At 55.1% G+C, this 26,877-nt stretch overlaps 1 protein-coding gene across 2 annotated transcripts in view; it reads right to left on the reverse strand.

The window, feature by feature from the left end:
- Positions 1-9,010: 9,010 nt before the first annotated feature.
- The window catches only part of RAP1A (RAP1A, member of RAS oncogene family), a 31,796-nt gene continuing 13,929 nt past the window's right edge, over positions 9,011-26,877 (reverse strand). The window contains exons 2-9 of one of the 2 annotated variants that reach the window (XM_059867443.1): positions 25,636-25,705; positions 22,411-22,494; positions 19,239-19,307; positions 17,771-17,827; positions 16,760-16,900; positions 14,221-14,364; positions 11,363-11,478; positions 9,011-9,732 (exon numbers count right to left, since the gene is read on the reverse strand). In XM_059867443.1, the coding sequence (XP_059723426.1) occupies positions 11,392-11,478; positions 14,221-14,364; positions 16,760-16,900; positions 17,771-17,827; positions 19,239-19,307; positions 22,411-22,467 (555 nt within the window). In that variant the 5' untranslated portion in view covers positions 22,468-22,494; positions 25,636-25,705 and the 3' untranslated portion in view covers positions 9,011-9,732; positions 11,363-11,391. The remainder of the gene's footprint in view (positions 9,733-11,362; positions 11,479-14,220; positions 14,365-16,759; positions 16,901-17,770; positions 17,828-19,238; positions 19,308-22,410; positions 22,495-25,635; positions 25,706-26,877) is intronic. The other variant, XM_059867444.1, reaches the window with a different exon arrangement.

A 26,877-nucleotide genomic window follows, 5' to 3' on the forward strand; every position in this document is an offset into this window, starting at 1 on the left:
TTTGCTCCTCTTTTTTCTTCACGAAATTGTTCTCTGTTATTAGGTATGAAACCCACCTAATTAGCACCATGGCAGTGTCTGAGGAGGCCCTGGCTGTGTCCTGCAGGGCTGAGAGGAGTGGCTAATCCCCAACAGGACAATGATTAGAGGAGGAGGCTCCCCACGAGCCTGCCTGGGAGGGCGGCGATGGCAGAGGCAGCCTGGGCCTTGGGGTTTGTTGGAAATCTCTGGTCAGCCTCAGCCAGGGGCTGGGTGAGCAGCACATCCCTGGGCTCCCAGTCCTGAGCAGCACATCCCAGTGCTCCCAGTCCTGAGCAGCACATCCCAGTGCTCCCAGCCCTGAGCAGCACATCCCAGTGCTCCCAGCCCTGAGCAGCACATCCCAGTGCTCCCAGCCCTGAGCAGCACATCCCAGTGCTCCCAGCCCTGAGCAGCACATCCCAGTGCTCCCAGCCCTGAGCAGCACATCCCAGTGATCCTGGCTCTGAACAGCACATCCCAGTGCTCCCAGCCCTGAGCAGCCCATCCCAGTGCTCCCAGCCCTGAGCAGCCCATCCCAGTGCTCCCAGTCCTGTGCAGCCCATCCCAGTGCTCCCAGCCCTGAGCTGCACAGCCCTGGGATGGATGAGTGCTGCCCTGGCCCATATGGCCTCATGGGCAGAGAGGATTTAGCTCTCAGCGTTAATCGAGTGCTTTTCCAGGAGCTGCTCCTGCTCCCTGGGCTTTCCCTTGCTGGAGCCCACACCCTGCTCTCCTGGCCAGATGGCCTCCAGAAGGCTCCCAAATGTGCCTGTAATTAAAAAGCCTTGATTTTCAAAACCATTTCCCAGCTTGCTCTTCTGACAATAGGATGGGGCTTCCTGGGCTGCTGGGGCAGGAGGAGAGGCACACAGGGCTGGCTGCCCTCGGGGGTTTCTGTTCTCTGTTCACTCTTTGTGCAGGGGCAGGACAGGGGCAGGGGCTTTACCCTGGAAGAGAGCAGCTTTAGGATATTGGGAAGAAATTCCTCCCCGTGAGGGAGTGAGGCCCTGGCACAGGGTGCCCAGAGCAGCTGTGGAGCCCTGGCAGTGCCCAAGGCCAGGCTGGACAGGGTCTGGGCCAATGGAAGGTGTCCCTGCCCAGGGTAGGGGCTGGAATTAGGGCATCTTTAAGGTGGGGTGGCTCAGCTGCAGCTCTCCCGAGGTTCCTGCTCAGAGCTCCCCCCTCCCCTGGGCTCTTTCTGCTCCAGCCCAGTGAGGGGCTCGGGCCCAGGGCAGCCAGCCAGGCACTGGAGCTGCAGCTGCCTGATCTGCATTGCTCATGCTAATGCTGTGGGAGCCATTCAGGGCCGGCTTTGTGCTGAGTTCCTGTGCCCTGAATGGAGCTCTGCTTGGAAAAACGAGACACTGGTGCTCTGCATTGGGCATCACTCAAGAGGGGAGCTCTCTGTGCTGCTTACCTGGTTTGCAAAGGTGTGGCTGATGTGATGCTGTTAGCAGCACGGTCGGAGCTTTGCAGGGAATTCACGCCTGAAAGAGGCAAATAACAGAGAAATTCTTATTTATTCCTAAGGGGAATGGGAGAAACATTCTATTTGCAGCTACAGAGTATTGGGAAATTCTCTGGAGATAAGCTGCATTGCCAGGAAAGTCGAGCAAAAGTCCTCCTGAGCAGGGGTTCATGGCAGCTGTAAATCAATCAGATGGATGGGATAAGGCACCTCAAAGAGCCAAACCTGCCCCTGCCTCCCTGCCCCAGCCGGGCTCAGTCAGGGCTCTCTGTGCTGAAACCTCCCCAGGACAGCCTGTCACCCCTGCAGCCCCTCCAGGGCGAGATTCCTGTGTCCCCACCCCAGGGGACTGTCCCCAGCAGGGGTTCAGGTCCTTTGCCATGATGTGATTTCATGGGACAATTCGATGTGACACGTCTTGGCAGCCCTGGGCAATCACAGAGGAGCTGAAGGCTCAGCAGGACACAGAGCCCCTCATCTCTGTGGGCAAGGCAGCTGGAAAAAATAACCCCAGGTGAAGGACTTTGCAGCCCTTCCTCTGGGACACAGCAAGGTCCCGAACACCATCCTATAAATTAATTATTTGGATTCCAGCCCTGCAATGAGAGCCATCTGGCCAGATGCCTCCACCCTTCCCAGAGCCCCCAGGAGCCCTCAGCCCTCCAAGCTGGAGGAGAGAGCTCTCCACGTGTGTCTGAAGCAGAAGTGGAGCCAGAAGGACTCTCAGCACTCGGGTTCCTCAGCCATTCCCTTCCCTCTGCAATGGGGCAGCCCCTGGAGCCTGTGAGCTGTAGGGAGGTGCTGTTTGTCCCTGGGGGCCTGGACTGGGCACTGGGAACTGCCTGGACCTGCAGGGACGGCTCAGACAGCTCCTCATGCACCTCAGACAGCTCCCATTTCCATTTGTGAGGCTCAGGGGCAGGAGGGCCCTGCTCTCCTCTGCCAGCTCTGGGCATCCAAAGGCAGCTCTGTGTTCACAGAGGGTCAGCTGTTTGTGGCTCGGGTCTGGGGCACTGCCAGCGTCCCCCACATAACCCAGGCATGGGGGCTGTGGGGAAGGGCAGCCTCGGGCTGCAAGAAGCCCTGGAGGAAGCAGTGGAGGCGTTTTCCTGGCATGACCCAGGGGAGCCCTGCCCGCCCTTGCCGGGAAGAGCCAAGAGGGAAAAAGTTAAAAGCTGTCTCCAGGCAGGAGAACAAAACCACCGTGGCACTCATCTCGCTGCTGTGCTCATCTCATTACGTTGTTTAACAGGATACCCTCTCATTGATTTTAATTACTGACATAATTTGGGAAGTAATTCACAGCACATCCCTGCAGGGTGCAGGAGTCTGAGCCGGGAACAATGTGCTGGAGCCTCCACCAGAGGAGGGAGGGAGGGAGGGAGGGAGGGAGGGAAAAGAGCCTGGCCCCCGGGCCAGGGGCACCTGGGCACCTGGGCACCTGGGCACCTGGGCACCTGGACACCTGGAACCTGGGCACCTGGGCACCTGGGCACCTGGACACCTGGACACCTGTCCCTGGGAAAGGCTCCCTGGGGAGCACGGTGACAATATCGTGTCCTGGGGTACAATATTGTCACCCACGGTGTGATACTGTCACCCTTGCTATGATATTGTCACCCACGGTATGATATTGTCACCCAGAGTCCCATATTGTCACCCTTGCTATGATATTGTCACCCACAGTCCCATACTGTCACCCACAGTACAATGCTGTCACCCATGGTCCAGACTTCCCTCACCCAGATCCCAGAGCTGCTCCCAATCCCCAGCACCGTTAATCAAATGGCACTGGTGGCTCTGGTCTGGCACTGGTGGCTCTGGTCTGGCACTGGTGGCTCTGGTCCCAGCTCTGGTGGCTCTGGTCCCAGCACTGGTGGCTCTGGTCTGGCACTGGTGGCTCTGGTCCCAGCTCTGGTGGCTCTGGTCTGGCACTGGGGGCTCTGGTCTGGCACTGGTGGCTCTGGTCCCAGCTCTGGTGGCTCTGGTCTGGCACTGGGGGCTCTGGTCCCAGCACTGGTGGCTCTGGTCCCCAGCACTGGGGGCTCTGGTCTGGCACTGGGGGCTCTGGTCTGGCACTGGTGGCTCTGGTCCCAGCACTGGGGGCTCTGGTCTGGCACTGGGGGCTCTGGTCTGGCACTGGTGGCTCTGGTCCCAGCACTGGTGGCTCTGGTCCCCAGCACTGGTGGCTCTGGTCTGGCACTGGTGGCTCTGGTCCCAGCACTGGTGGCTCTGGTCTGGCACTGGTGGCTATAAAAATTCTTTCAACCCCAGCCCTGCCAGTTTCCCGAGGTTTTTGAACACAGTTGCACAAGGTCCAGTGAAATTGCACCCCCAGCCCGCACTTGTTTGGTTTCTTCGCTGCCTTTTGTAAGTTCCCCTGCTTAATTAGGATGCAAACAATCCCGGGGGAATGTTTAATTAATATTATAAAGCAACAATGGGATGATTAAGCAAGTCTGGGCAGCTGCTATTTATGCACAGGACATGTGGCACTTGTTGGGGGCGAGCACAGATCTCTTGGTGCAGTTTTATTGCTTGTTTTAATTGTCTGGTTCAGGCCTTTTCTCCTCTTTGTGCTCGCTGAGGCAGAGCAGGGGAGCCGAGGTTTAGCTCAGTCCCTTGTTCAGCTTAATTGCAGTGAAAGCTTTGAGCAGCCCTGCCCAGCCTCGAGGGCTCCCCAAAGAGCCAGGCCAAGCCTGGGGCAGTGAATGCCCCAAAAAGGGCCAGGAGCAGCACCTGGGCACCCCTGGAGCACAGGAACATCCCAGCGTGGGGACAGGCTGGGAGAGCCTTGCCAGGAGCAGCAGCACCCGCTGGGCTCCCCAGCCAGGGCAGGGCTGGGATGGGGGGCAGAGATCACCTCCCACCCCTCAGAATCCAGGGGAGGGGTTGGAGGGCCCCTCCAGACCCTGCTGCACCCCCTGCCCTGGGCTGGCACCTGCTCTGGGCTGGACTGCTGCTCAAGCAGCCCCCAGTGCCTCGTGGTGGCTGCTGGGTTTGGGGCATTTTCTCTTTGGAAACGAATTCTCTGCAGCCTCTCCGAAGGCTGTGCACAGCCTGAAGTAATTGTGTTTGCCTTGGGTTGAACTCTTTTGGCACTTTCTAAAAATAAACGCTTGATTTCTTCTCCTTTCCCTGGAGCTGCCTCTGCTGGGAGCAGAACCAAACAAACTGGTAAAAAATTAAAGGAAGAGGGAAATCCAGCAAAGGGACACGGGATGGCAACAGCACAGCCCCAAGAGTCTCAGGAGCATACAACCCTCAGCAGACAGTGGCAGAGAAACCCAGGGATGGTCCTGGCCAGCTCCACACGCTGGGTGTTGTCCCTCCCTCCCTCCCTGCTCTGCCCTGGCACAGATGGGGCAGAATCCCAACCCTGAGGTGCTCCAGGGCAGCAGGAGCCAGCCCTGAGCCAAGCACCTGCAGCAGCAGGACCTGGGGAGCTCTTCACCCTGCACAGCCCCCCGAGAGCTCCATCCCTGGCCCTTACCCCCAAATTCTGCCTCTGGCAGCTCCAGGGGCTCAGTCCCACCACGGCAGCAGGGGAGACACCCAGGAGCCTTTTCCTCCAGCCCGAGAGCAGCTTTTGCTCTGACTCACCGTGCCTCATTCACCACCTCACACTTGTGCAATTATTACTTCAGCCCCGCTCTGGGAAGCTTATCTCACACCAAATCCTTCTCAGTCAAGCCCTAAACGCTGATTGTTTCAGAAGGAAAGGGCCAAAAGCTGCCTGTTGGCTGCTAATCGGCCTCTGCAGGGCGGGGGAGCACCCTGAGCTCTTCAGGCAGCAAACCCAGGTCCTGCTCCTGCCCAGGCTGGCAGGGAAGTGCCTCCAGCTGTGCCAGCTGCTCCTGGCACTGCGAGCCACAGCCTGAGGGCTTGGAGCAGCCTGGAAGGAAGGGGCAGCAGAGCTGCAACGCTGCTCCCTTTCCCTCAGCTCCCCCATCACACACCCCAGACGGGTGCAAGGAGCTGGATTTGTGTGTAAAACTCCTGCAGGGAAAAGGCAGGCTTGGGGGTCGCCCGCCTGGGGCAGAGGACCCGGCTGGGGGCTGCTGCTCTCCTTGGGGTGGTTCTGGAGGAGAGCCAGGGGCCCCTCGCGTTTCTCGGCTGGAAAACTCCTGGAGATCAGAGCTGGGAGCCGCCGGCAGCGCCCCCGAGCCGGGCGGTCCCGATCCGGGGTCCCCAAAAAGCCCCGGTGTCCCCGCCCAGCCCGGGGTCCCCATAAAGCCCCGGTGTCCCTGCCGGGGTCCCCAAAAAGCCCCGGTGTCCCTGCCCGGCCCGGGGTCCCCAAAAAGCCCCGGTGTCCCTGCCGGGGTCCCCATAAAGCCCCGGTGTCCCTGCCCAGCTCTGGGTCCCCACAAAGCCCCGGTGTCCCTGCCCAGCTCTGGGGTCCCCATAAAGCCCCGGTGTCCCTGCCCGGCCCGGGGTCCCCATAAAGCCCTGGTGTCCCTGCCGGGGTCCCCACAAAGCCCCGGTGTCCCTGCCGGGGTCCCCATAAAGCCCCGGTGTCCCTGCCCGGCCCGGGGAGCCGCTCCCCGCTGAATCTGCGCTTTGTTGGTGCCTCTGGGCGGCGGCAGCAGCTGGCCCGGGCTGGGCACCCGGAGCATCCTCCCTCCCTGCCTCCCTCCTTTCCTGCCTCCCTGCCTCCCTCCCTCCCTGCTGCACAAGGGCTCCTTGTGCCCCGAGCCGCCTCCGTGCCAGCCCGATCGGGGCTGGGGCATCAGGGAAATGCCGGGGATGTTTGACCTCGGCCAGGGCTGGCCGTGGGCTCCTCTGAGCCACCCCCGGTCCCCAGGGCTCCAGGCCAGGGCTGGCAGGGCCCAGCCAGGACAGGCAGCTCCAGCTCAGCACGGGGCTGCACCTCCAGCTCTGCTCCCCACTGCTCCAAAATCTCGGGCAGATGATTTCAGCCTCCTCTAGAGAGCATCCTGCTGGAGAGGGGGACAGAGGATCCAGGAGAACGTGGGTGATGGGGTCCCACCACAGCAGGAGCAAGCGGAGCTCCCTTGTGCAAAGGGAGGACAAAAGGCTGCTTTCAGTCCCAGGACAGCACAAGCACTGCCTCCCCATTTCCTGGGATCAGGAGAGCTCAGCCACAGGGGCAGAGCTGTGCCAGGGCTGCTGGCAGGCTGCAGCATTGGCAGCTGGCCCTGGCTGGGGGCTACTGAGCCCAGAGCCCCCCACTCCTGCTCCTCTCCCTCCTCCTGCACAGGGTTTGTCTCCAAATTTGGGGAGCTTCCTTCCAGGAGGAAAGACAGAGCTGTGGCTGAAAGCCAGAGCACTGACCAGCTGCTGCAGGGAAACCAGTGCCAGGGCCCAGCCCCAAACAGGAGGGTGGGAAGGATGCTCAGCCCCAGCCAGGAGGGTGGGAAGGATGCTCAGCCCCAAACAGGAGGGTGGGAAGGATGCCCAGCCCCAAAGAGGAGGGTGGGAAGGATGCTCAGCCCCAAAGAGGAGGGTGGGAAGGATACTCAGCCCCAGCCAGGAGGGTGGGAAGGATGCTGAGCCCCAAACAGGAGGGCTAGCACGTGCTGGTTATTCATCAAGTGGCACCTGGGCCTCTGGAAAATCCAATTTCATTCCTCAGTGCCTGGTCCTGGTGAAATAAAGAACACGTTCATTAGTTTTGGTGATTTTGCCAAGGTTAATGGTGACTTTAATGTGAATTTTCAGGTTGCTCTGGTGGCTGCAGGCTGCCCACGTCAGCCACTGCAATGGCAGGAAGGCAGCTCAGAGCCAGCTGAGCAAGCCTGGATTGGAGCAGCCTGGGAAGGTCTCCCTGTCACTTGGGGCAGCATCAGAGCCCAGAATTGAACCTTCCCAGTGGGGCAGGACGTGTGGGGTCATTCCAGCCAACCCACACGGGAGGGAGGGGGAAACATGACTTCAAATTCCCTTTAGAAAACGCTGGAAGTGACCAGCACAGGCTGGAAGTGAGAGCAGCACATGGCAGAGACGCCAGGACTGTCTCTGGGGGAACTGAGCACACTCACAGAGGAGCTGGATGGCTCCAGGGGCTCCAGGGACTTTTTAAATGTGCCCCTTGGCTCTCAGCAAAATGTTACTGTGCTCGGCTGGGGCTTCTGGGAGGTTTTTCTTTTCCCCTTTCTTTAGGACATTCTGCAGTGAAGTTTTTAACCCGGTGAGACATTAACCACCAAGTGCTTCAGGACATTTCTGCCTGACCTGGCTCTCCGGGGCAGAGCTGCAGCTATTGTGCTAAAATCCATTAAAGAAGAACTTTTTTTTATTTTAATCGAGTGAGAAAAGAGCGCCTTGTGGGAGGCAGAGAGGAGAGAAGAGGGGCGGGAAGCGGCAAAGATGCCGAATTAGAGCGATGGCAGAGGAGCCTTCCCAGCCCTGCGCCTCTCCCACACTCCCATCTAGCGGCAGCCTCGGCTCGGGAGCGCTCCGCCCCTCCTCATCCTCATCCTCATCCTCACCCTCATCCTCATCCTCACCCTCATCCTCATCCTCATCCTCATCCTCATCCTCATCCTCATCCTCATCCTCATCCTCATCCTCACCCAGCCCATGTCCCCCCTCACTGCTCCCTCTGTGCTCAGTTTACACAAGAGACATCCAGCGATCACCGAGCTCACTGAAATTACTTTATTGCTGAAATATTTCTACATTCCAGAAAGGTGACCAGCCTGCCAGCACGGCACCCCTGCTCCTCCTGACAAAGGAGCTGCAGAGGTGGCTTGAAGAGAAGCAGCTGAAGGAACTGTGCTGGTGCTAGTGCTTGTCAGGAGGCAGATGTTGTCACATCATCCAGATGTGTGCACCCAGTCCTGTTTGGGCTGCTTTAGGAAGGGGCTCTCTGTCATTCACCAGCTGCAGCAGTTTCAGAAAATGCTCTTTCAGAAACGGCTGCCCCTGGTTCCCAAGGAACTCCGCAGGGTGCAGGAACACCTCTCCTCTCACTTCCAGCTGAGGCAGCAGGACAGGGCCTGTGCTGAGCTCCCTGCACGGCGCTGACACATCCCTGCTCTCACCCACTCCAGGGAGGCAGGAGCCCCCAGCCCTGGGGTCCCCAGGAGGGGCTGGGGTCCCTCGGGGCTCTCACCTGCACACACAGAGGATGGGGCACCCATGGGCATCTCTGGATCCTGCTCCTTGAAACTTCATAAACAACAGGGTGAAGCCACAAGGAACAAACCCAAACGAACAGAAAACCCCTTCAGCTGGGCAGGGACCAGCAGCCAAAGGGGGCTTGAAACTGAGGATGGTCCTCCAGGGCAGGCAGAGCTTGGGATGGAGCCAGAGCTGTGCAAGGCAGAGTCTCTGCACAGAGGAACAGCACAGGAAAGCCCTGCAGCAGCAGCACCTGTGAAAGGGCAAGGGGAAACACAGGAGGTGCCTGCTGTCCTTGGGGAGGGGGCACTGAACACAGCACGGGGTCCTGGGGGCACAGACACAACCCCTGACCCAGCAGGATGGGAGAGGAACTCCCAGAACAGGGAGCAAACCCAGAGGCTGGAAACGGTAACAAAAACACAGAAACAAAAATGAAAATGTACTAAAATTTAATCATTCATAAAAGCTGTAATTTAATCTGTGACAGTAAAACACGAGAAGCAATATTAGAGTTGGTTTAGTATATTATATATTTTTGCTTTTAAAGCCATAGAAATCAGTTATCCCAGTTTTTTTCCTATAAAAGACCCATTTTTCCAAAGCATTATGCACAAACATTTTTAATTAGAATACAATGGCAGAATGAAAATAATGATATTCCGTAACTTTTAAATATAAAATGAAGTCAATGACTCAAAAAGTTATTTGTTGCAGTGAGTTCAAAGGGAAATTTTGGATAATATATATCTATAGTTATAGATATAAAATATAACAGTGGAACATTTTTAGTGCTTGATGGGGAGAAATTATGATAAAATGGTCAATATGAATTTAATTATAGTAGCAATCTCTAACATTTGAAATGCATCCATGCTCCTTGGGATAATCATATGCTAGAGTCAATTATATTTATTTTCACATCTGTTAATTGCTATTGCAAAGGAGGAGGAATATTGGCTTTAATTTCCAAGAGATATACACAGAGCAACTGCTTTTTCCAGGGACTGTGTGCAAACCATTTTAAGATCTAAATTCTTCCCGTAGGATATAAAAAACAGAGAAGCTTCTTCCGATATGTTACTCATTTCCATAAGGTTCTGAAGTTGGGAATGCTGGCACTTTCCACTTAGGCAACAGTTCTTCATTCCTGCAATCTGGAGAAGTAAAAGCAAACAGAAATAAAGATGGGGGGGGGACGTTTCTTCCTCTGCTGGTGCCCCCAGTGACCTCCGAGGCCTGAAAGCCAAGGGCCCTCAGGCAGCAGAGGAGCTCCTTTTCCCCAGAACTCAGGGCTGTTCCTAGGCACAGAAAGCAGGAGATTGTGGAAGTGTAACTCTGTGTTTTATCAGGGCCAGAGCAGTGCCAGCCAAGTGCCAGCCTGCTGCCCCTGCCCGATACCAGCAGTGCCCACGGCCAGGGCACGGCTGCAGGGCAGGGCAGGGCTGAGCCCGAGCAGCACAGAGCCCAGAGCACAGAGCACAGCAGAGAGCACAGCACAGAGCACAGCAGAGAGCACAGCACAGAGCACAGCAGAGAGCACAGAGCACAGCAGAGAGCACAGCAGAGAGCACAGCAGAGAGCACAGCAGAGAGCACAGAGCACAGAGCCCAGCAGAGAGCACAGAGCCCAGCACAGAGCACAGAGCACAGCAGAGAGCACAGAGCACAGCAGAGAGCACAGAGCACAGCAGAGAGCACAGAGCACAGCAGAGAGCACAGAGCACAGCAGAGAGCACAGAGCACAGCAGAGAGCCCAGAGCCCAGCACAGAGCACAGCAGAGAGCCCAGAGCCCAGCACAGAGCACAGAGCACAGCACAGAGCACAGAGCACAGAGCACAGAGCACAGCACAGAGCACAGAGCACAGAGCACAGAGCACAGAGCACAGAGCACAGCACAGAGCACAGAGCACAGAGCACACAGCACAGAGCACAGAGCACAGAGCACAGAGCACAGCAGAGAGCCCAGCACAGAGCACAGAGCACAGAGCACAGAGCCCAGCACAGAGCACAGCACAGAGCACAGAGCACAGCACACAGCACAGAGCACACAGCACAGAGCACAGAGCCCAGCACAGAGCACAGCAGAGAGCCCAGAGCCCAGCACAGCACAGAGCCCAGCACAGAGCACACAGCACAGAGCACAGAGCCCAGCACACAGCACAGCCCAGCACACAGCACAGAGCACACAGCCCAGCACAGAGCACACAGCAAGGAGCACAGAGCACAGCACAGAGCACAGCACACAGCACAGCATGGCCCAGCCCAGCCCAGCCCAGCCCAGCCCAGCCCAGCCCAGCCCAGCCCTGCTGCCTCCAGGATCCCCCTGAGCTGGCACAGGCAGGAGGCAGAGCTGGGCCAGCACCCAGTGCCCCTCCTCTCTGCCCCAAATGGGGACATTTCTGTCCCAAACCTGGAGCTGCAGAGCTGCAGTTTCCCTCCAGGAGCATGACAGAAGAGCTGGGAGCACACAGAGCTCCCTGCCAAGACACACAGGAAGATTATTTATAGCTGTGTCCAGTGTGCTTTTTGGTTGGGTTTGTTTTGGGGTTTTTTATGCTTGTTTTGGTCTGGGTTGTTTTATTGTTTTGGTGGGCAGCCTTTTATTTGTGTGCCACTGAACCCCATGTCCCTACAAAAGCAACTTGTAACTGTCCCCAAAGGTCCCAGCATGGGGACAGCAGTGGCAGCAGCAACATTTATCAGAGGATAACCAACCTTTACCAGAGGATAACCAAAGTTTACCAGAGGATAACCAACCTTTACCAGAGGATAACCAACATTTACCTGGCTCAGAGCTGCTGCATGATGGGAGTCTAAAGCAGCAGACATGATTTCTTTTTAGGCTTCTTCTTTTCCACTGGTGTTTTTCTATTTATCTGTCTGACCAGGTCATAAAAGATCTGCAAAGGAAAAACACAAGCTGAAAAACCCAAGTGATAAGACACGAGCTGTCGGAACTGAGGCAGGCTGGGGAGCTGACAACGCTTTCCTGGTGGCTGCAGTTATGAAAATTCAATGAAACTGCTTGAATTTATTAAATGTTCCTCAAGCAGCTGCTTATGGAGGAAGAAACCCAAAGCTCCCATCAGTGTGCAGAACAGAAGGGAGATGGAAACTCAGTTTATCAGCAGCAAAGGCTTCAGAAGAGCAGGGCAGGGAAATGGCAGCAGTTTCCTTGCTGTGAAGTGGGAGAAAATCGGGATTAACAAAGGGTTTTTAAGGCAGGCACAACATCCTCAAGGAGCCCTGTGTGCAGAGCCTGCCCCAGCAGGGAGGGGACAGCCCTGTCCCCTGCTGGCCCTGCCAGCACCTGCCCTGAGCTCCCATTCCCAGCTGGGACCACCCCAGGGCCCTCCTGCAGCTGCAGAGCTTGGTCAGTGCTGCTGCTGGCAGTTGTGCTCCCAGCAAGACTCAACCCATTTATAGCAAAATGAGCTCTGCAAAAATGCTTGGAGCTGGGTCACAGCACTGAGGAGAAATATTTCAACCTTCAGAGGGCTCCACCCTTGTCCTTGTTTATTTTTTCCCCTTCCTGGAGTGGCTGACAGCTCACAAATTCTTGTTGATTCCAAAGAAATTCACAAGACAAAGAAACAGTTTTTAACACACTGTAACAACTGAAATTCGAGATTTTCCTTTCTCATGAATTAGATTATTTAGGGGCTAGTACTGGCTGTGAGTACAGCCATCTGCAACAAGGTTTCAGGAATGCCACCATCCCTAAAAAGAGTCAGTGTGGAGGAAGAGCATCTCAGAGGTCACCAGAAGGCCATCTGGATTAAAAGCTTATTATCTGAAAGCTTTGATTCACAAGCAGCAAATGCACGTAGGAATTCATCACTCTTTACCTGGATTTTAACAAATTTAGAAACTCCAAAAGTAGTGGGAAAGCAAGAATAAAGCCCCAAAGAATGCAAATGCCTCCCCAGCCCAGGAGGCAGCAGGACAGAGTCCCAGAGCACAGAGCTGCTTCATTCACAGTTTCTCTCTTTGATTTCCTCAGCTTTTGTACTTTTCACAAGTAGGAAATATCAGCTGGCAGGAAACCAGAACACGACGATCACAAGGAAAGCAGAAACTCATCCTCCAGATAAGCACATTCTTCTCCCTGGAGGCTGCAGCCCCAGCAGGGCAGGCAGGATTCCCACTGAGGGCTGTGGGGTGGCAGCCCAGGCTGTGCCCCCCAGCACTGAGGAGGGTCAGCGTGCCCCCCAGACGTGGGAATGCTCACAGCCCGGGCTCTGGCACCTCCCTGGGCATCTGCTGCTGGCTGAGCTGCTCCTTGCTCCCTGCCCAGCCCATCCCACTGCAGCTCAGACACAAATCCCTGCTGGCAGCAGCCCTGCTGCTCCTGAGCCCTTGGCCAGGCTAATCCCAGCCCCAGAGCTGCAGCCTGGGGCTCCCCTCCCTCCCAGCCCATCCTGCTGGCTGCCAGGGCAGCCTGGCCCCGGGCAGGATCCCGCTGCTCCTGCTTATCCCCCAGCCCTGAACGGTCCCACTTATCAGCTGGAACCAGCCCAGCTCTGCTGCACGGGGTCACCTCAGCTTTTGTGCCTGGAAACTTGGCCTCTGGCACAGGCAGATAACTCCCAGCACAGAACAAAACCTGGTGCCTGACGTGGAGCAGAGCTGCCTCAGCCAACCCAGGGCCCCAGGCAGCAGGAGGAGCACCCAGAGCACAGGGGTCTCTGTTAAACTCAGGGACTGCTCAGGTCTGGGGTTAGGCATGGTTTTAGCAAGCTGGGGGCTTGCAGGGGCTGTGACGAGGCACCTGCAGCCAGAAATGCAAATGCTTCTAAGCCAACCCCACAGCAGACAAGGAGCACAACGGGGCATCACCCACGCTGGGAACGGCAGCAGTTATTGAGACAAAGGTTCTCTCCAGATAAAGTTTATCTAAGCTAAAAGTCATCCAGCTCAGGGCCCTCTGCTGCTCATGGCCCCTGGGAGGGGCTGTAAAACACCAGCCTGGGAAGTCCCCCTGGCCCTGCAGAGAAAAGGGAGCACATCCCTGAGGCAGGCAGAGTGCCTGGTGCACTGCATGGCTCCCTTCCCCAGGCTGGGAGCCCAGCTCACCTGGAGCTGCCCAGCTCACCTGGAGCTGCCCAGCTCACCTGGAGCTGCCCAGCTCACCTGGGGCTGCCCAACTCACCTGGAGCTGCCCAGCTCACCTGGGGCTGCCCAGCTCACCTGGGGCTGCCCAGCTCACCTGGGGCTGCCCAGCTCACCTGGAGCTGCCCAACTCACCTGGAGCTGCCCTGCTCACCTGGAGCTGCCCAGCTCACCTGGGGCTGCCCTGCTCACCTGGGGCTGCCCAGCTCACCTGGGGCTGCCCCACTCACCTGGGGCTGCCCAGCTCACCTGGAGCTGCCCAACTCACCTGGAGCTGCCCAGCTCACCTGGGGCTGCCCAGCTCACCTGGAGCTGCCCAGCTCACCTGGGGCTGCCCAGCTCACCTGGAGCTGCCCAGCTCACCTGGGGCTGCCCAGCTCACCTGGAGCTGCCCTGCTCACCTGGGGCTGCCCAGCTCACCTGGAGCTGCCCCGCTCACCTGGAGCTGCCCCGCTCACCTGGAGCTGCCCAGCTCAGACACGCAGGGCTCAACGCCTCACTCATGGGAACACAGAACAGGAGGTGCTCACCTCATTTACGTTGATTTTCGACTTTGCAGATGATTCTAGAAAGGCACAGTTACACCACTGTCGTGCTAAGTTCTGCCCCTGCTCTTTGCCCACGACTCGTTCTTCCTCCAGGTCACATTTATTGCCAACCAGAATCATGGGAACCTGGAGAGGAGCAACAGCAGGAGAGACCCATCAGCAAGGCCATGGGCAGGGAGCTCTGTGCTGCTGAGGAGGGGAAAGGCAGGGGGGAAAGGCAGGGGGGAAATGCAGAGGGGGAATGCAGGGGGGAATGCAGAATGGGAAATGCAGGGGGGAAATGCAGGGGGGAATTGCAGGGGGGAAATGCAGGGGGGGAAAGGCAGGGGGGAAATGCAGAATGGAAAATGCAGAATGGGAAATGCAGAATGGGAAACGCAGAATGGGAAACGCAGAATGAACTATGAACCCAACAAAAACCAGGAGACAATGATGAAGTGGCTCTGCCCCTCTCCAGTGCCTGGCACAGCTGTGGCCCTCCAAGGTGTCCCCAAGAGGGACAGAAGGAGGTGTCCCAGGCCAGCCTGGACAGGCTTGGAGCTCCCTGGGGTACTGGAGCTGTCCCTGCCCATGGATGAGCTCTGAGGACCCTTCCAACCCACACCACTCTGGGATTCTCCAACGCCCTCAACAAGGGAACAAACCCCCCAGAATCTCTCCTGGCAGCCCAGGTGCCCCTGCAGGGTGCCAGGAGCTGCTCCAGGGCTGTGCCCTGCAGAGCCCAGGGCTGGCACACCTGCTGGGCCAGCTGCAGCTGTGGCTGGCAGGGCTGAGAGCAGGGCAGCACCAGCGAGTGCCACAGCCCAGCAGCATTTCCTGCTTCCTCACACCCAGGGGAAGCAGCAAACCCCCAAGAGCTGCTGAAGAGGGAGTGCACCCGCTCCATTTCCTCCAGCAGTTCATTCTGGAGCAGAAACCCAGTCCTGTCCAGCTGGAAAATAAATCACTACCCCATTCACGTGGTGAGTAACAACACTCTGGGTGTTTTTAATCTGCTTCAGTGTTAATACCTGTGGTCTCTTCTGACACAACCACACTCGAGATTAATTTTTCTCTCTAAAACTCCCGGCCATACCCATTAGAGAATGAAGGTATTTTTATTTTTGAGACATAAATTTTCCTTATTACATCAGGAACCTGAAGTCAGTGCAGAAGAAGCAAACGCAAAAAAGCTCATTTGAAATCAGATCTACAGGCTCTATCAGCTCAGATTGCAAATATCCTGTTCTTTAGAGCTTTCTAGACAGTTAAGAGAAAATTTCTCATACTGAAACATGAAAATGTGCTATGAACATGTTCAGCAAAAAACCAAAGGGTATGAAGATGTGATAACAGGGCAAAAAGTGATACTGGATGAGTAAGCAGAACAGGTTTGAAAGACATGAAACTGTGTGAGATTCTTGCAGAAGGTATTAATGGTTCATCCAAAACTGGAGTTTGGTGAGACACTACCTTTGATCATTTACTGTTAGGTGTAGGAGATTGGAATCTAAACTCTTCCAGATGGAGATAATGTACTGATTGAGGCACTGGGACTTTAGACATGCTCTGGTACCAAAGACAGAAAGGAGAACGTTTCTGGCTCAGCAAAGCGCGGCTCAAACGTTCAAGAGGGGCTCAAGCTTGGCCTCAACAGGTGACACACAAAGCAAATAAAAGCATTTCAACCATGCACTCTGCTCCTGAAGCCCAAAGGAAAGCAGCAGTGTCTGCTGAGGGATGAACCTGGCCAGCTTAGGGCACAAATTCCCCCTGTGAGCACAGCCAAGCCCAGCTCAGGGTCCTGCCAGCAGGGATTTACCCACAGTAACCCCTGCCCCAAGGAAAAGCAGTTTGGCACAAATAAAACCTCAGCTTGTTAAAGCCAGGAGGGCCCAGGGCCACTGCAGCCAGGGAAGAGCACAGGACCATGATGCAGGGGACACAGCCACCCTGACCCGAGCTGGCCCACCCTCTGTCCCACCTACACTCCCACAGCTGATCTGCCCTTCCTTTAAAAAGGGCTCTAAACTACCAAACCAACAAGCCAAGGCTCTCTCAGGCCCCTGATGGTTTCATGCCACCGTGTGACCTCCCTGGGTGACAGATTTTGCCACAGCTTTGGACTCCCCTTCCCACATCTGGAAGCAGCCCTGCCAGTCTCCAGTGCCAGGCAGCTGCAGAGCTGCTGGGAACATCCTCACCATGATTTCCCAACTCTGAGGGAAATAAAGCACAGGGAAAGAAGAAAATGCAAATCCTGGAAAGCAGCTTAAAGGAGAAAAAGTGAAGTAATGCTGCTTTCAAGCCACTCCCAGCATTTCAAAAGACTGTGGCTTCCAGGAGTCGGGACAATCATTTTGTGATGTCCCTCAGCAGGTGCAGTGCCTCAAACAACACCACTGAAAACTACAAACTCCCTCAGCACTCCCCAAGGAGATCCTCTGAAAGCTTTGGCTGTAAACACGGGGCTGTGGAGGTTTTGAGAGCAGAGCAGAGCTCCTCAAGGCCTTGCAGAAACGAGCCCAGGTGCTCTACTCACGTCCTCGGTGTCCTTCACCCGGAGGATCTGTTCCCGCAGGTCCTGGAGGTCGTTGAACGTGGACTGTGCTGTGATAGAATATACTAGTGCAAACCCCTGCCCATTCTTCATGTACAGATCCCTCATGGCTGTGAATTGCTCCTGCAAGCACATGGTTTTTACAGTAATTAGCTGGAGAATGCACTAATGAACAGTTCCAAAGGAATACTCCCATTGTGCTGCAGACAAGAATGCAGTGCCACGCAGATGGATTTACATATTCACCCCTCACAGAAACCCACTGAAGCATGGAAATTGAACAAAAGCATCAACACTCTCCTTCCCTTTGGTTTGTTTTTTTTTTTTTCCCCCTTAATAAAGGGTTTCTTGGAAAAATGGGGAGAAGCTGAAGAGCAGCAATAAAACCATCTCTGCAGGCAGACTGAAATGCCAGAGCAGGCTGGACAGGGCCAGCTCAGAGCTGCCTCTGCCCCAGCAGGGCCAGCACTTTCACCAGACCCACCCAGCAACAACTCCTGCTCCTGCTGCTGAGGATTTCCAGGGCTTTCTCAACCAAACCAACTTCCAGGGAGCACCAGGTGCCTGGCATGTGCTGCCAGCCCCACCAGGGTTGGTTTGTTGGGGCCAGGGCTGTGCCAGCTGCAGGTGCCACCGGGAGGACAGCAGGGCAGTGCCAGGGAGGTGCCAGGCCAGCTCTGCTGGTGGCACCTGCTGGGGAGCAGCCCTTGCCTGGCTCTGCCTGCAGCCCGTGTCCCCGTGGCCACTGGCAAATTCAGGTTTCAGACCCTCCCAGAGCAGAAGGCTGATGTGGGGATGGCACAGGAGGCACCAGCCCCTGCGTGCCAGCTCTGGGACAGAGCTCAGCAGGCACTGGCACCCACCTCACTGCTGAGGTCACCTAACAAAATCCTCCACTGAAATGACTGCAGCTGCTTCACTGCCTCGGCTCGGGCAGGGCTGCTGCTCCCGAGGGAGGAACTGCACAGCAATGAGATAAGAACTGGCACTTACTGTCCCTGCTGTGTCGAGGATCTCCAGCATACACTGCTGACAGTCCACTTCCACTTGCTGGGGAGAGAGGGAACAGAGGCTCAGAATGAATGGTCTGCAGTGGGACAGCAAGAGGGGTCTCAGCCCTCGCTGCAGCTCTGCACAAGGGCCCTCAGCAGAGCAGCACCTGGGCTGGGCAGCACCTGGGCTGGGCAGCACCTGGGCTGAGCAGCACCTGGGCTGAGCAGCACCTGGACCCCCAGGGCTGAGCAGAACCTGAGCTGCCAGGGTGAGCAGCACCTGCACTGCCAGGGTGAGCAGCACCTGCACTGCCAGGGTGAGCAGCACCTGCACTGCCAGGGTGAGCAGCACCTGTGCTGCCAGGGTGAGCAGCACCTGCACTCCCAGGGTGAGCAGCACCTGCACTCCCAGGGTGAGCAGCACCTGCACCCCCAGGGTGAGCAGCACCTGCACTCCCAGGGTGAGCAGCACCTGGGCTGAGCAGCACCTGCACTCCCAGGGTGAGCAGCACCTGCACTCCCAGGGTGAGCAGCACCTGCACTCCCAAGGTGAGCAGCACCTGCACCCCCAGGGTGAGCAGCACCTGGGCTGAGCAGCACCTGCACTCCCAGGGTGAGCAGCACCTGGGCTGAGCAGCACCTGCACTCCCAGGGTGAGCAGCACCTGCACTCCCAGGGTGAGCAGCACCTGCACTGCCAAGGTGAGCAGCACCTGCACTCCCAGGGTGAGCAGCACCTGCACCCCCAGGGTGAGCAGCACCTGCACCCCCAAGGTGAGCAGCACCTACATCCCCAGGGTGAGCAGCACCTGCACTCCCAGGGTGAGCAGCACCTGCATCCCCAGGGTGAGCAGCACTGCTCTTAGAGGATTAACTGTGCCCCAAGCCAGGCATTTGGGTCAGCTCACGTGCTCCAGGACTCCCTTCATTAGCAAGGTTTACATGAGCAGCTCACTGTAAACATCTCAACTTAAGTGAGATTGTAAATATCTCGACTTAATCCACTCTTACAAATCAAAGCACCTTAAAACTTGAATTTTTCTTTGCTGCCCAAAGAGAAGGGAATAAGGAAGAGAAGAAAATGCAAAACATTTCTGGATCCTCAGAGTGAGACTTTGCAAATCTTCCACTCTCTGAGAAATGTCTTGGATCTAACGAGGCTAATTCCAGGAAAGTCAAGTCAATTTAACAGCAGAACTCACACCACAATTTAATTTAATTATCACAGGCACAAATGTCACAAGTTTTCAGTGTATGTTTTGGTGCCTTTAATGTGCTGACACTTGTGCTAATCCGTGAAACAATGGCTCACTTGACATCCACCCAGGGAAGAAAGCAGCTCTGTGCCTAGATTATGTAACAGCCCAGGGACCCTGCAAGGACTTCTGCCCAGCAGCTCCAGCCCTGCACCCAAAGCAGCCCCAGGAGTTCCCTGTGAGACTTGGAAGAAATAAAACGATGGTGCTTTACCTTTCTGTATGAATCTTCTATTGTTGGGTCATATTTTTCAACAAAAATTCCCTGAACGAACTGTACAGTCTGGGGAGGAAGGGAAGAGAAAAAGCCAGAGTGAGCTGAGCACAGCCAGAAACATCCACCAAGGAGCACTTCAGGAAAAAGTAACAACAGTGAATCTGCTTCTAAAAGCCAACAGTGAGGATCAGAGAAAAAGACATAAAACTTCAATTTTGAAAATAAAGCGTGTGGGTTTTCTGTTAAAGTCACGTTATTCGAGCATGCTTTAAAACTTTTTTGCATGTTAACTGTTTGCTTGCTTGTCTCAGAAAAGAGGATACCTCAAAAATGCCTTTACTCCACTGCCTGTGACTGCAGAAGGATAAAATCCACCAAATGGGGGCCTTGAGACTTCAGCAGAAGCACAGGCAGCCTGTGCACTGTGAAAAATCCACATTTCACTGCAAATCAGGGCTGGGCTGCAGCCCCAGGGCCGTGCAGAGCAGCAGTGCAGCCTGCAGAGCCTGCACAGAGCAGCAGTGCAGAGCAGCAGTGCAGTCTGCAGAGCCTGCACAGAGCAGCAGTGCAGAGCAGCAGTGCAGCCTGCAGAGCCTGCACAGAGCAGCAGTGCAGAGCAGCAGTGCAGCCTGCAGAGCCTGCACAGAGCAGCAATGCAGAGCAGCAGTGCAGCCTGCAGAGCCTGCACAGAGCAGCAGTGCAGCCTGCAGAGCCTGCACAGAGCAGCAGTGCAGAGCAGCAGTGCAGCCAGCCCTGGCAGCCCAGCTGGGCCCTGCCTCCTGCCAGGACAGAGATTTCCTCCTCCTCTGGGAGGCAAAGCTCCTCTTTCCTTCTCACCCACACTAAAGCAGCACAGGAGTGGCTGAAGGGTTGTTTGTGTTTGTAAAACACGCTGATGTTTGCTTGTGAAACTGAGAGCTGAGATCCCAGCACCTAATTTTGTCTCTTGGAAATCAACAAACACACCAAGTATCTTCTGCCAACTGAACCTTTCACAAGCTTTACACACAAATTCTGCAAATTTGTGAGGAAAGCTGGACAAGCCACAAGTACCTCATTTCAAAGTAAATGCATTTTACTCTCCAATGAACCAAGTCTCTGCTCCTGCAGGGTTTTCTTGTCCCACTGAGCAGGGTCCCAGTGTCAGTAACAGCAAGACCCTGCCAGGGGGACCCCAGGGAGGTGGATCACAGAGTCACATCAGCAGTGCCCCAGCAGGCAGAGCTGCAGCTCACAGCCTGTGCTCCAGGAGGGCTCCTGGGCATTCCAGCTCGGGCAGCTGGCCCAGCTGCTCCCCAGAGAGCCAGGGAAGGCAGCCCTGTGCCAGGGGCTCCCCCAGGAGCACTGCCACATCTGGGAAGCAGCCCTGAGTGTGACAATCTGACTCACATGTGACACTCTGGGGGACTTCATCTCTTTTAGGTGAACAGAAGGCCAAGGGGGAAGCTGCAAATCTGGGGGTGGTTTTGGGTTCTGTGCAGATCCAAGACTTTCAGAAGTTTCCCTCTCTTTGGGTGCTGCAGCCAGCTTTAGTCTCCAGCTCTCTTTGCACCACTGGGCACCTTGTAAACTGTGTCACCCACTGCCACTCCAGAAGAGTTTTAGCCTCAGAAATGGGACAGAAGTGCTGCACAGGAAACAAAAGTTACCAAACAACCGTGGCCTTGTAACTGTGCAGGTTTTCTGCTACTCCCTCACTGCCAGCAGCAGCAGCAGGCTGGCACAGAGGAGCTAAACCAAGGAGGAGTTAATCTGCACTGGAACAGCCCCGTTTGGCCATCTGCACCCAGTGCACACAGAGCTGCATGCCAACACCAGGCTCTTTGTTGCACAGGTCAGTTTGTGCAGCTGGAAGAATGACATTTAAAGTGACCCCCAGATTATTTTAAATCCCACCTTGTAACCTCTCCTTGCCAGTGCTTGTAAATAAGTACACAGACTCTGGGAAAGCTAAATATTATCCACCCCTAGCTGCTAATTGGCAAGTACTGTGTGCTGCTAGAAACATCACTGCTGCAGATGAATGACCAAATATGCTGACTGAGCAGCCAGCCTGTCAAAAAGAATTTACCTTCTGTTTACCAGACTATTTGAGTATTTGCATTTTAGCAGTTCAAAAGGTCAGGGATGGTGCTGAGTCAGACTTCACATCAGAGAAGGAAATTCAAGGGTGTCAGATGCTGAGTAATTTTTATTTGCAGCATACTACTAAGTGCCCCATTTCACCTAGTGAGTCTTCCAGGGTTACACAAGAAATTTAAGATAATCAGGGAAGTGCTGGTGGAAAAAGTAATACAGATTGCTTACACTGCTGTGGAAGAACAGAGCTTGTAAAAAAACTGTAAACACCTTGTAGTGCTTAGGATGGGATGGCTGGAAGAGTGCAGCAATTCTGACACACAGCTGAACAATCTCTCCTCCTGGTCACTGGGATTCTGCAGGTGATTTACCAGGATGATTACCTGGCTGTAGCAGCAGAACAAACAATGAGGCAGGACCTGAAAGCTGCTCAGCCATTATCATGCCTGTGACAAGGAACATTGCAGCTCCTTGTTGCAGATAACTCACACTTGACCAGTTCTCTGCCTCTCTGCTGGAGAGAGCTGCTTGACTGGTGAGTGACAAATGGGTGACACGAGTCTCTCTCACAGTGCTTGACTATCAACTCTGCTGTGTGAAGCTCTCCCTGGAACAAGACAAGCACTCCAGGAGAGCAAAGTGCCTTCAGCCTGCTCCTCCTCTCAGCAGGGGCTGTGGATGCTCCTCAGGGCTGGTGCTCTGAGCCAGCTGCTCACTCAGGATGGAAACCCACAGCCTTGGAGGTTGTGGGTTTGATTCTGTGATTGGGATTGATTCTGTGATTGATTCTGTGATTGACTGCAGCCAGCCTTCTCCTGCTGTGCCACTGCTCTTGGGCCTGCAACACTCACAGATGCTCAGCTGTGTCCAGCACGGCACCCATGCAGGAAGCAGACATGACATGCTAATTAGCAGCAATTAATCAGCTCTCCTGAGCCGTGACACACCTCCTCAGCACTGGCACAGTGGCTAGTGGAAGTCCTGGCACATGCCAGCAGTCACCCAGAGCCCCCCAGCAGCAGTGCCCTGGCGTGCAGTGAGCCAGGCAGCTGCAGGGCTGGGTGGGGCTCAGGGCTGCCCCCAGACTCACCAGAGCAGACTTGCCCACACCTCCTGAACCAAGGACCACCAGCTTGTACTCACGCATGGTGTGGGCTGTTCAGAGAGCGACGACCTGCAAGGCAGAGAGGAGGAGCAGTCAGAGCTGGAGCTGTGCTGAGAGCAGCAGCACCCTGCACCCAGCCCTCCCGAGGGAGAGAGAGAACACCTTCACTGCCAGCCCAGGCTCTGCTCTCCTGAGCACTCAGGTTGAGAAGGCCCCTCTGACAGCCCCAGGTTAGGGGAAATGGCCCCAGCTGGGTCCTGCAGTGCTCAGAGAGGAAGAGGATGGACACCCAGGGGACAAACACAGAGGCTGTGCCGGGCACCTCGAGCTGCCACTGCCCGTCCTCTGCTTCCTCAGCATTTCACGGCACAACCAGAGCACGGGACAAGACAATTAGATCAGAAAGAAGCAAGTCCAGAGGTTTCCCTCTCCCCTCCACCCCCAGCAGGGAGGGATTTAGGTCAGTGTTTTCTCTCTGGAAAAGGTCAGGCCCAGCACACAGCTGCCAAGGCAGAGCTCTCTGCTCGCCCAGCACAGACTCTGCCTTTTTATGGAAATCTTGCAACTCCCTCAAGTCACTACGCAGCAGCAGCAAACTTCTCCTGCTCCTCGAGATTCCCTGACAAATAAGGCAAATGACAAAGGCAGTGATAAACACTTGCCAGAGTGTTTACAGAGCAGCCAGGCCGGGCTGTCCCTGCAGCAAACAATGAGCTCAGCAGCGAGCCCCTTCCGCAGCGCCGCGCTTCCTTCCCAAGTAAGGCTGGGAGCCCGGGCAGCCCCCAGGCTCAGGCACTTCCAACCAACCCTGCCACAGCGTCTGGGGGCTCCCAGATACAGCCCTGGGAAAGAAAATCCTCCTGCCAGGAGTTTGGTAGGGAAATGTACCTGCGAAGAACAGGGGGTGTATTTTGTGTTTTCTGTGTCTGGAGTTGATGCAATCACTGACTCTTCTGTCACTTGGACTCCCGAGGGGAAGATGTAAAACAGTGTCCAGAGGAGCCCCATGTGCTGCTGCTCACCCACCACCAGTCTGAGCTGAACTGGGACCAACAGGGAGCTGGGGACCCCCCCAAACATCCCCCCTCAGCCCCAGCCCATCCCATGGGCTGAATGCCACCCAGGTATGGGCTTAACAAAAACTCAAAGATCCCATGGGCAGCTGGAGAGAGACACAGATTTCTGTGATCAGTTTAGCACAACTTTCAACTCATTCTAAGGCAGAACAACAGAAATAAAGGACTTGCCTGTGCTGAGGCTCTGCAGGCACACAGCCCAGCTGCCCTTCCCTCCTGCAAGCCTGGCACAGGGAGCAAGGCTCAGGCAGCCAGTGCAGCCCCTCGCTTTAAGCACCTGGAGGAGCTTTCTCTCCAGCTCTTGAAGCCCATGAGAGCTGCAGTTGCCCAACTGCAAATTGTGAAATCGAGTCAAACTGAAAGGGGTTTTCCAGACACTGCCTAAAGGCAGAGCAGGCATGGCTGTGCCCTCCAGGACATTGACAACAGTTCTGGCTGAATTCTGGGAACTGTGAGCTCTTCTGCTTGCCCATTTCCCTGAGAAGTGACATTCACTTCCTTTCTTTCTAAAATCATGATCTTGAACGGGAAGGAGAGGGGAATTCCAATTAACAATTCTTTTCCCCTTGATAATCCCTAGAAAGTAAAAGCTGATGCATTGTTTATAAAGCATAAATGCAACTTATTGATCCAGTTTGTCTTCATTTCCCTACAGTCCCACAGTCAGTTCCACTAAAGAAGACCCAGAAAGCAATCAGGCTAAGGGTTAAATTTAGCTGTGACTATTTCACTTCTTATTTATAGTAGAAAATACTTGTGGGAAAGTTTAAGCTGGGAGCAGTACAAGACTAACTTCTCATTTCTTCTCTACAGTATTTGCTGATTTTTTTTTTCAGGTGCAACAGGAAACCAAGATCCTGAAAGGCACGAGCCTTATTACTGTAAACCCCACATGCCTTAATTATCTTGTAGCTCTTTCACAAGTATGTTAATGTTATCTGTTTATACAACATGAATAGAGTGCTCAAGAAATTACTATGCTGCATCCCAGCCAACTTTTCATTTGGCAACTGTTGAAGCCCACCTAAATACAGTCAGACACAGCAGCATTCATCTCCATCCAGAGCCCTCTGTAGCAGTCACACGCTGTGAAGCAACAGCTCCATTTCCAAATGGAATTGAACTAAGGCTGTTAAGTGTTCCTTTAGAGCCAGGAGAAGAGCATGATCACTAAAGAGTGCAGAAAAAATTACCAGTAAATGTTGTGAAACTGGTCTCATTAGTTCAGAATGCCATAGTGCAAGAATAAAGCCAAAGCTGAGTGTGTCTCCTGGCTCCCTTTGGCCAGGCACAGCCCCTGAGCTCCAGCAGGACAAGCAGGGGCACAGAGCACCAGCACTGCCCTGGGCTGCAGCCCCCTCTGCCATTCCATCCCTCTCCAAACCTGCATCACCTGCAGGGCAACAAATCAGGGGGTTCTGCATCTACAATCACCAAAAACCTCTGCTTCAGACACCTGACCCACCAGAACCCACCTGTGCTCTGCAATCCTTAGCAGGAGCTTCTCTGCTGCTGTCAGCAACAGTGCCCAGGAGGAGACAGAGATGGACATCCCCCCTCTCACAGCAGCAGCCCCAGTGCTAACAGAAAAGGGAAGGGCTCTGCCCTGGGAGCAGACAGAGAGGTGGAAAAGCTGCAGGATTTGGTGCCAGTACCCAGAGGCAGTGCAGGCAGAGCACCCTGAGAAGGAGCACGGGTGGAGGCAAACACAGCTGAAGCTCCAGCCTGAAGTGTGGCTGCTGCCACCAGCTCAGCCAGGCCCTCGTGCCCTCTCCAAGCTGCAGCAGTCATCCTCCCCCTCCTGCAGCCAGGGCTGCACCGGGCAGAAGGAGCCAACTCCGAGGGTATTTCCCAAGCACGGGAGGAGCAGAGCTGGGGGAGCCCGTGGGGACAAGGGCTGAGGCCCCTCAGGACAGAAACCTGATGCAAGAGGGAGCTGCTTCTGTTTCTAGAGTTTCAGCAGCTCATCAAGAAGTTTATCATTTGGGCAGTGGGGAGAGAGAAGTGTGAACCAAAAAGAGCAAACACAGCACTGAAAGAGCGAGTGCAGGAACTTCGCTTATCAATGACCCACCCCAACAAAGTTGACAGAAATTCCATTTAAAATATGATGGGAACACTAAAAATCTCTTACCTTGGCATAAAAGATCTCTCATCAGTGTTAGCAGCTCTACTGAAGGTTCTTGCAGGCTCCCCACAAGGAACTGAAAAAAAGAAGAATTAAAAAAGGAGTTAATAGTTTTTCAAGTGTCAGCATTTGTGAAGCATCTCTGCAGTGCTTAAGCCAAACCACCCTGGTCCTGTGGACTTCTCCTCCCTAGAACACTCCAAGGAAGACTTCACTTGCAAAAGACAAACTCAAACCAACCATGTTTGAGGTTGCATCAAGTTCTGCAACACCTACAAAGTGCAATTATTTTAGGGAATCCAGCAGGTTTGTGGCAGGGCTGGAACGAGATGAGCTTTAAGGTCCCTTCCAACCCAAACCATTCTGGGATTCTGGGGCAGTCCTGGACTCCAGCAGCACCATCCCCTGCCCCAGGAACCTGCTGGCTCCTTGTCCAAGAGTTTGAGAAGCTCCAGCATTTGCAGCCCCCCATCCTTTGTTCAGCAGCACTGAGCAGCAGCAGGGCTGATATTGAGGGATCACAGGCTGGCTACACCCTGCTGCTCTGACAGGGAGAGCCCTGCCTTTCAGAGCTTCAGCACTTCAGCCTTTCTTTCAGAGGGATCAAAAACCAGAATCAGTTGTTCCTCTGGAACCACAGGAAGTTTAATGAAAACCTAGTACACTGGTTTTCTGAGAATATTCCTTTTTAGCAGCTCTGGAGTCACCTGGGAGTCACAGGAATCAAAACTGTCTCGAAACAGATAAGAGAAGCTCTCATAATCCTTGTCAAACATTTTTCCAAGTAGAAGAGAAGGTGAGTCTAGAGGGCAGGGCTGGATGGGATATTGGGAATGAGGAATTGTTCCCTGGAGGGTGGCAGGCCCTGGCACGGGGTGGGCAGAGCAGCTGGGGCTGCCCCTGGGTCCCTGCAGTGCCCAAGGCCAGGAGCAGCCTGGGGACAGTGGAAGTGTCCCTGCCATGGCAGGGGGGCACTGGGGGGGCTCTGAGGTGCCTTCCACCCCCAACCATTCTGGATTTTCTGTGAAGTGCTGCCAGTGCCAGCTCCAGCACTGCACAGACGATGGCTCAGCTGCCCCTGCACCCAAAAAGCACAGCCTGAGTTTAAATGAGGGTGAGAGAAAAGGAACAGAAAGAAGTGAGGCACAGAAAGGAGCAGCACAGAAACCACAGCAGCAGTTCCTAGAGACAGTGTGAGATGGCATCTGGAGGTGCAGCTCCTACACCCCCAGCACTGAGGGCTCTGCT

This window comes from Haemorhous mexicanus, chromosome 25 (assembly GCF_027477595.1).
Source record: "Haemorhous mexicanus isolate bHaeMex1 chromosome 25, bHaeMex1.pri, whole genome shotgun sequence".
NCBI lineage: Eukaryota > Metazoa > Chordata > Aves > Passeriformes > Fringillidae > Haemorhous > Haemorhous mexicanus.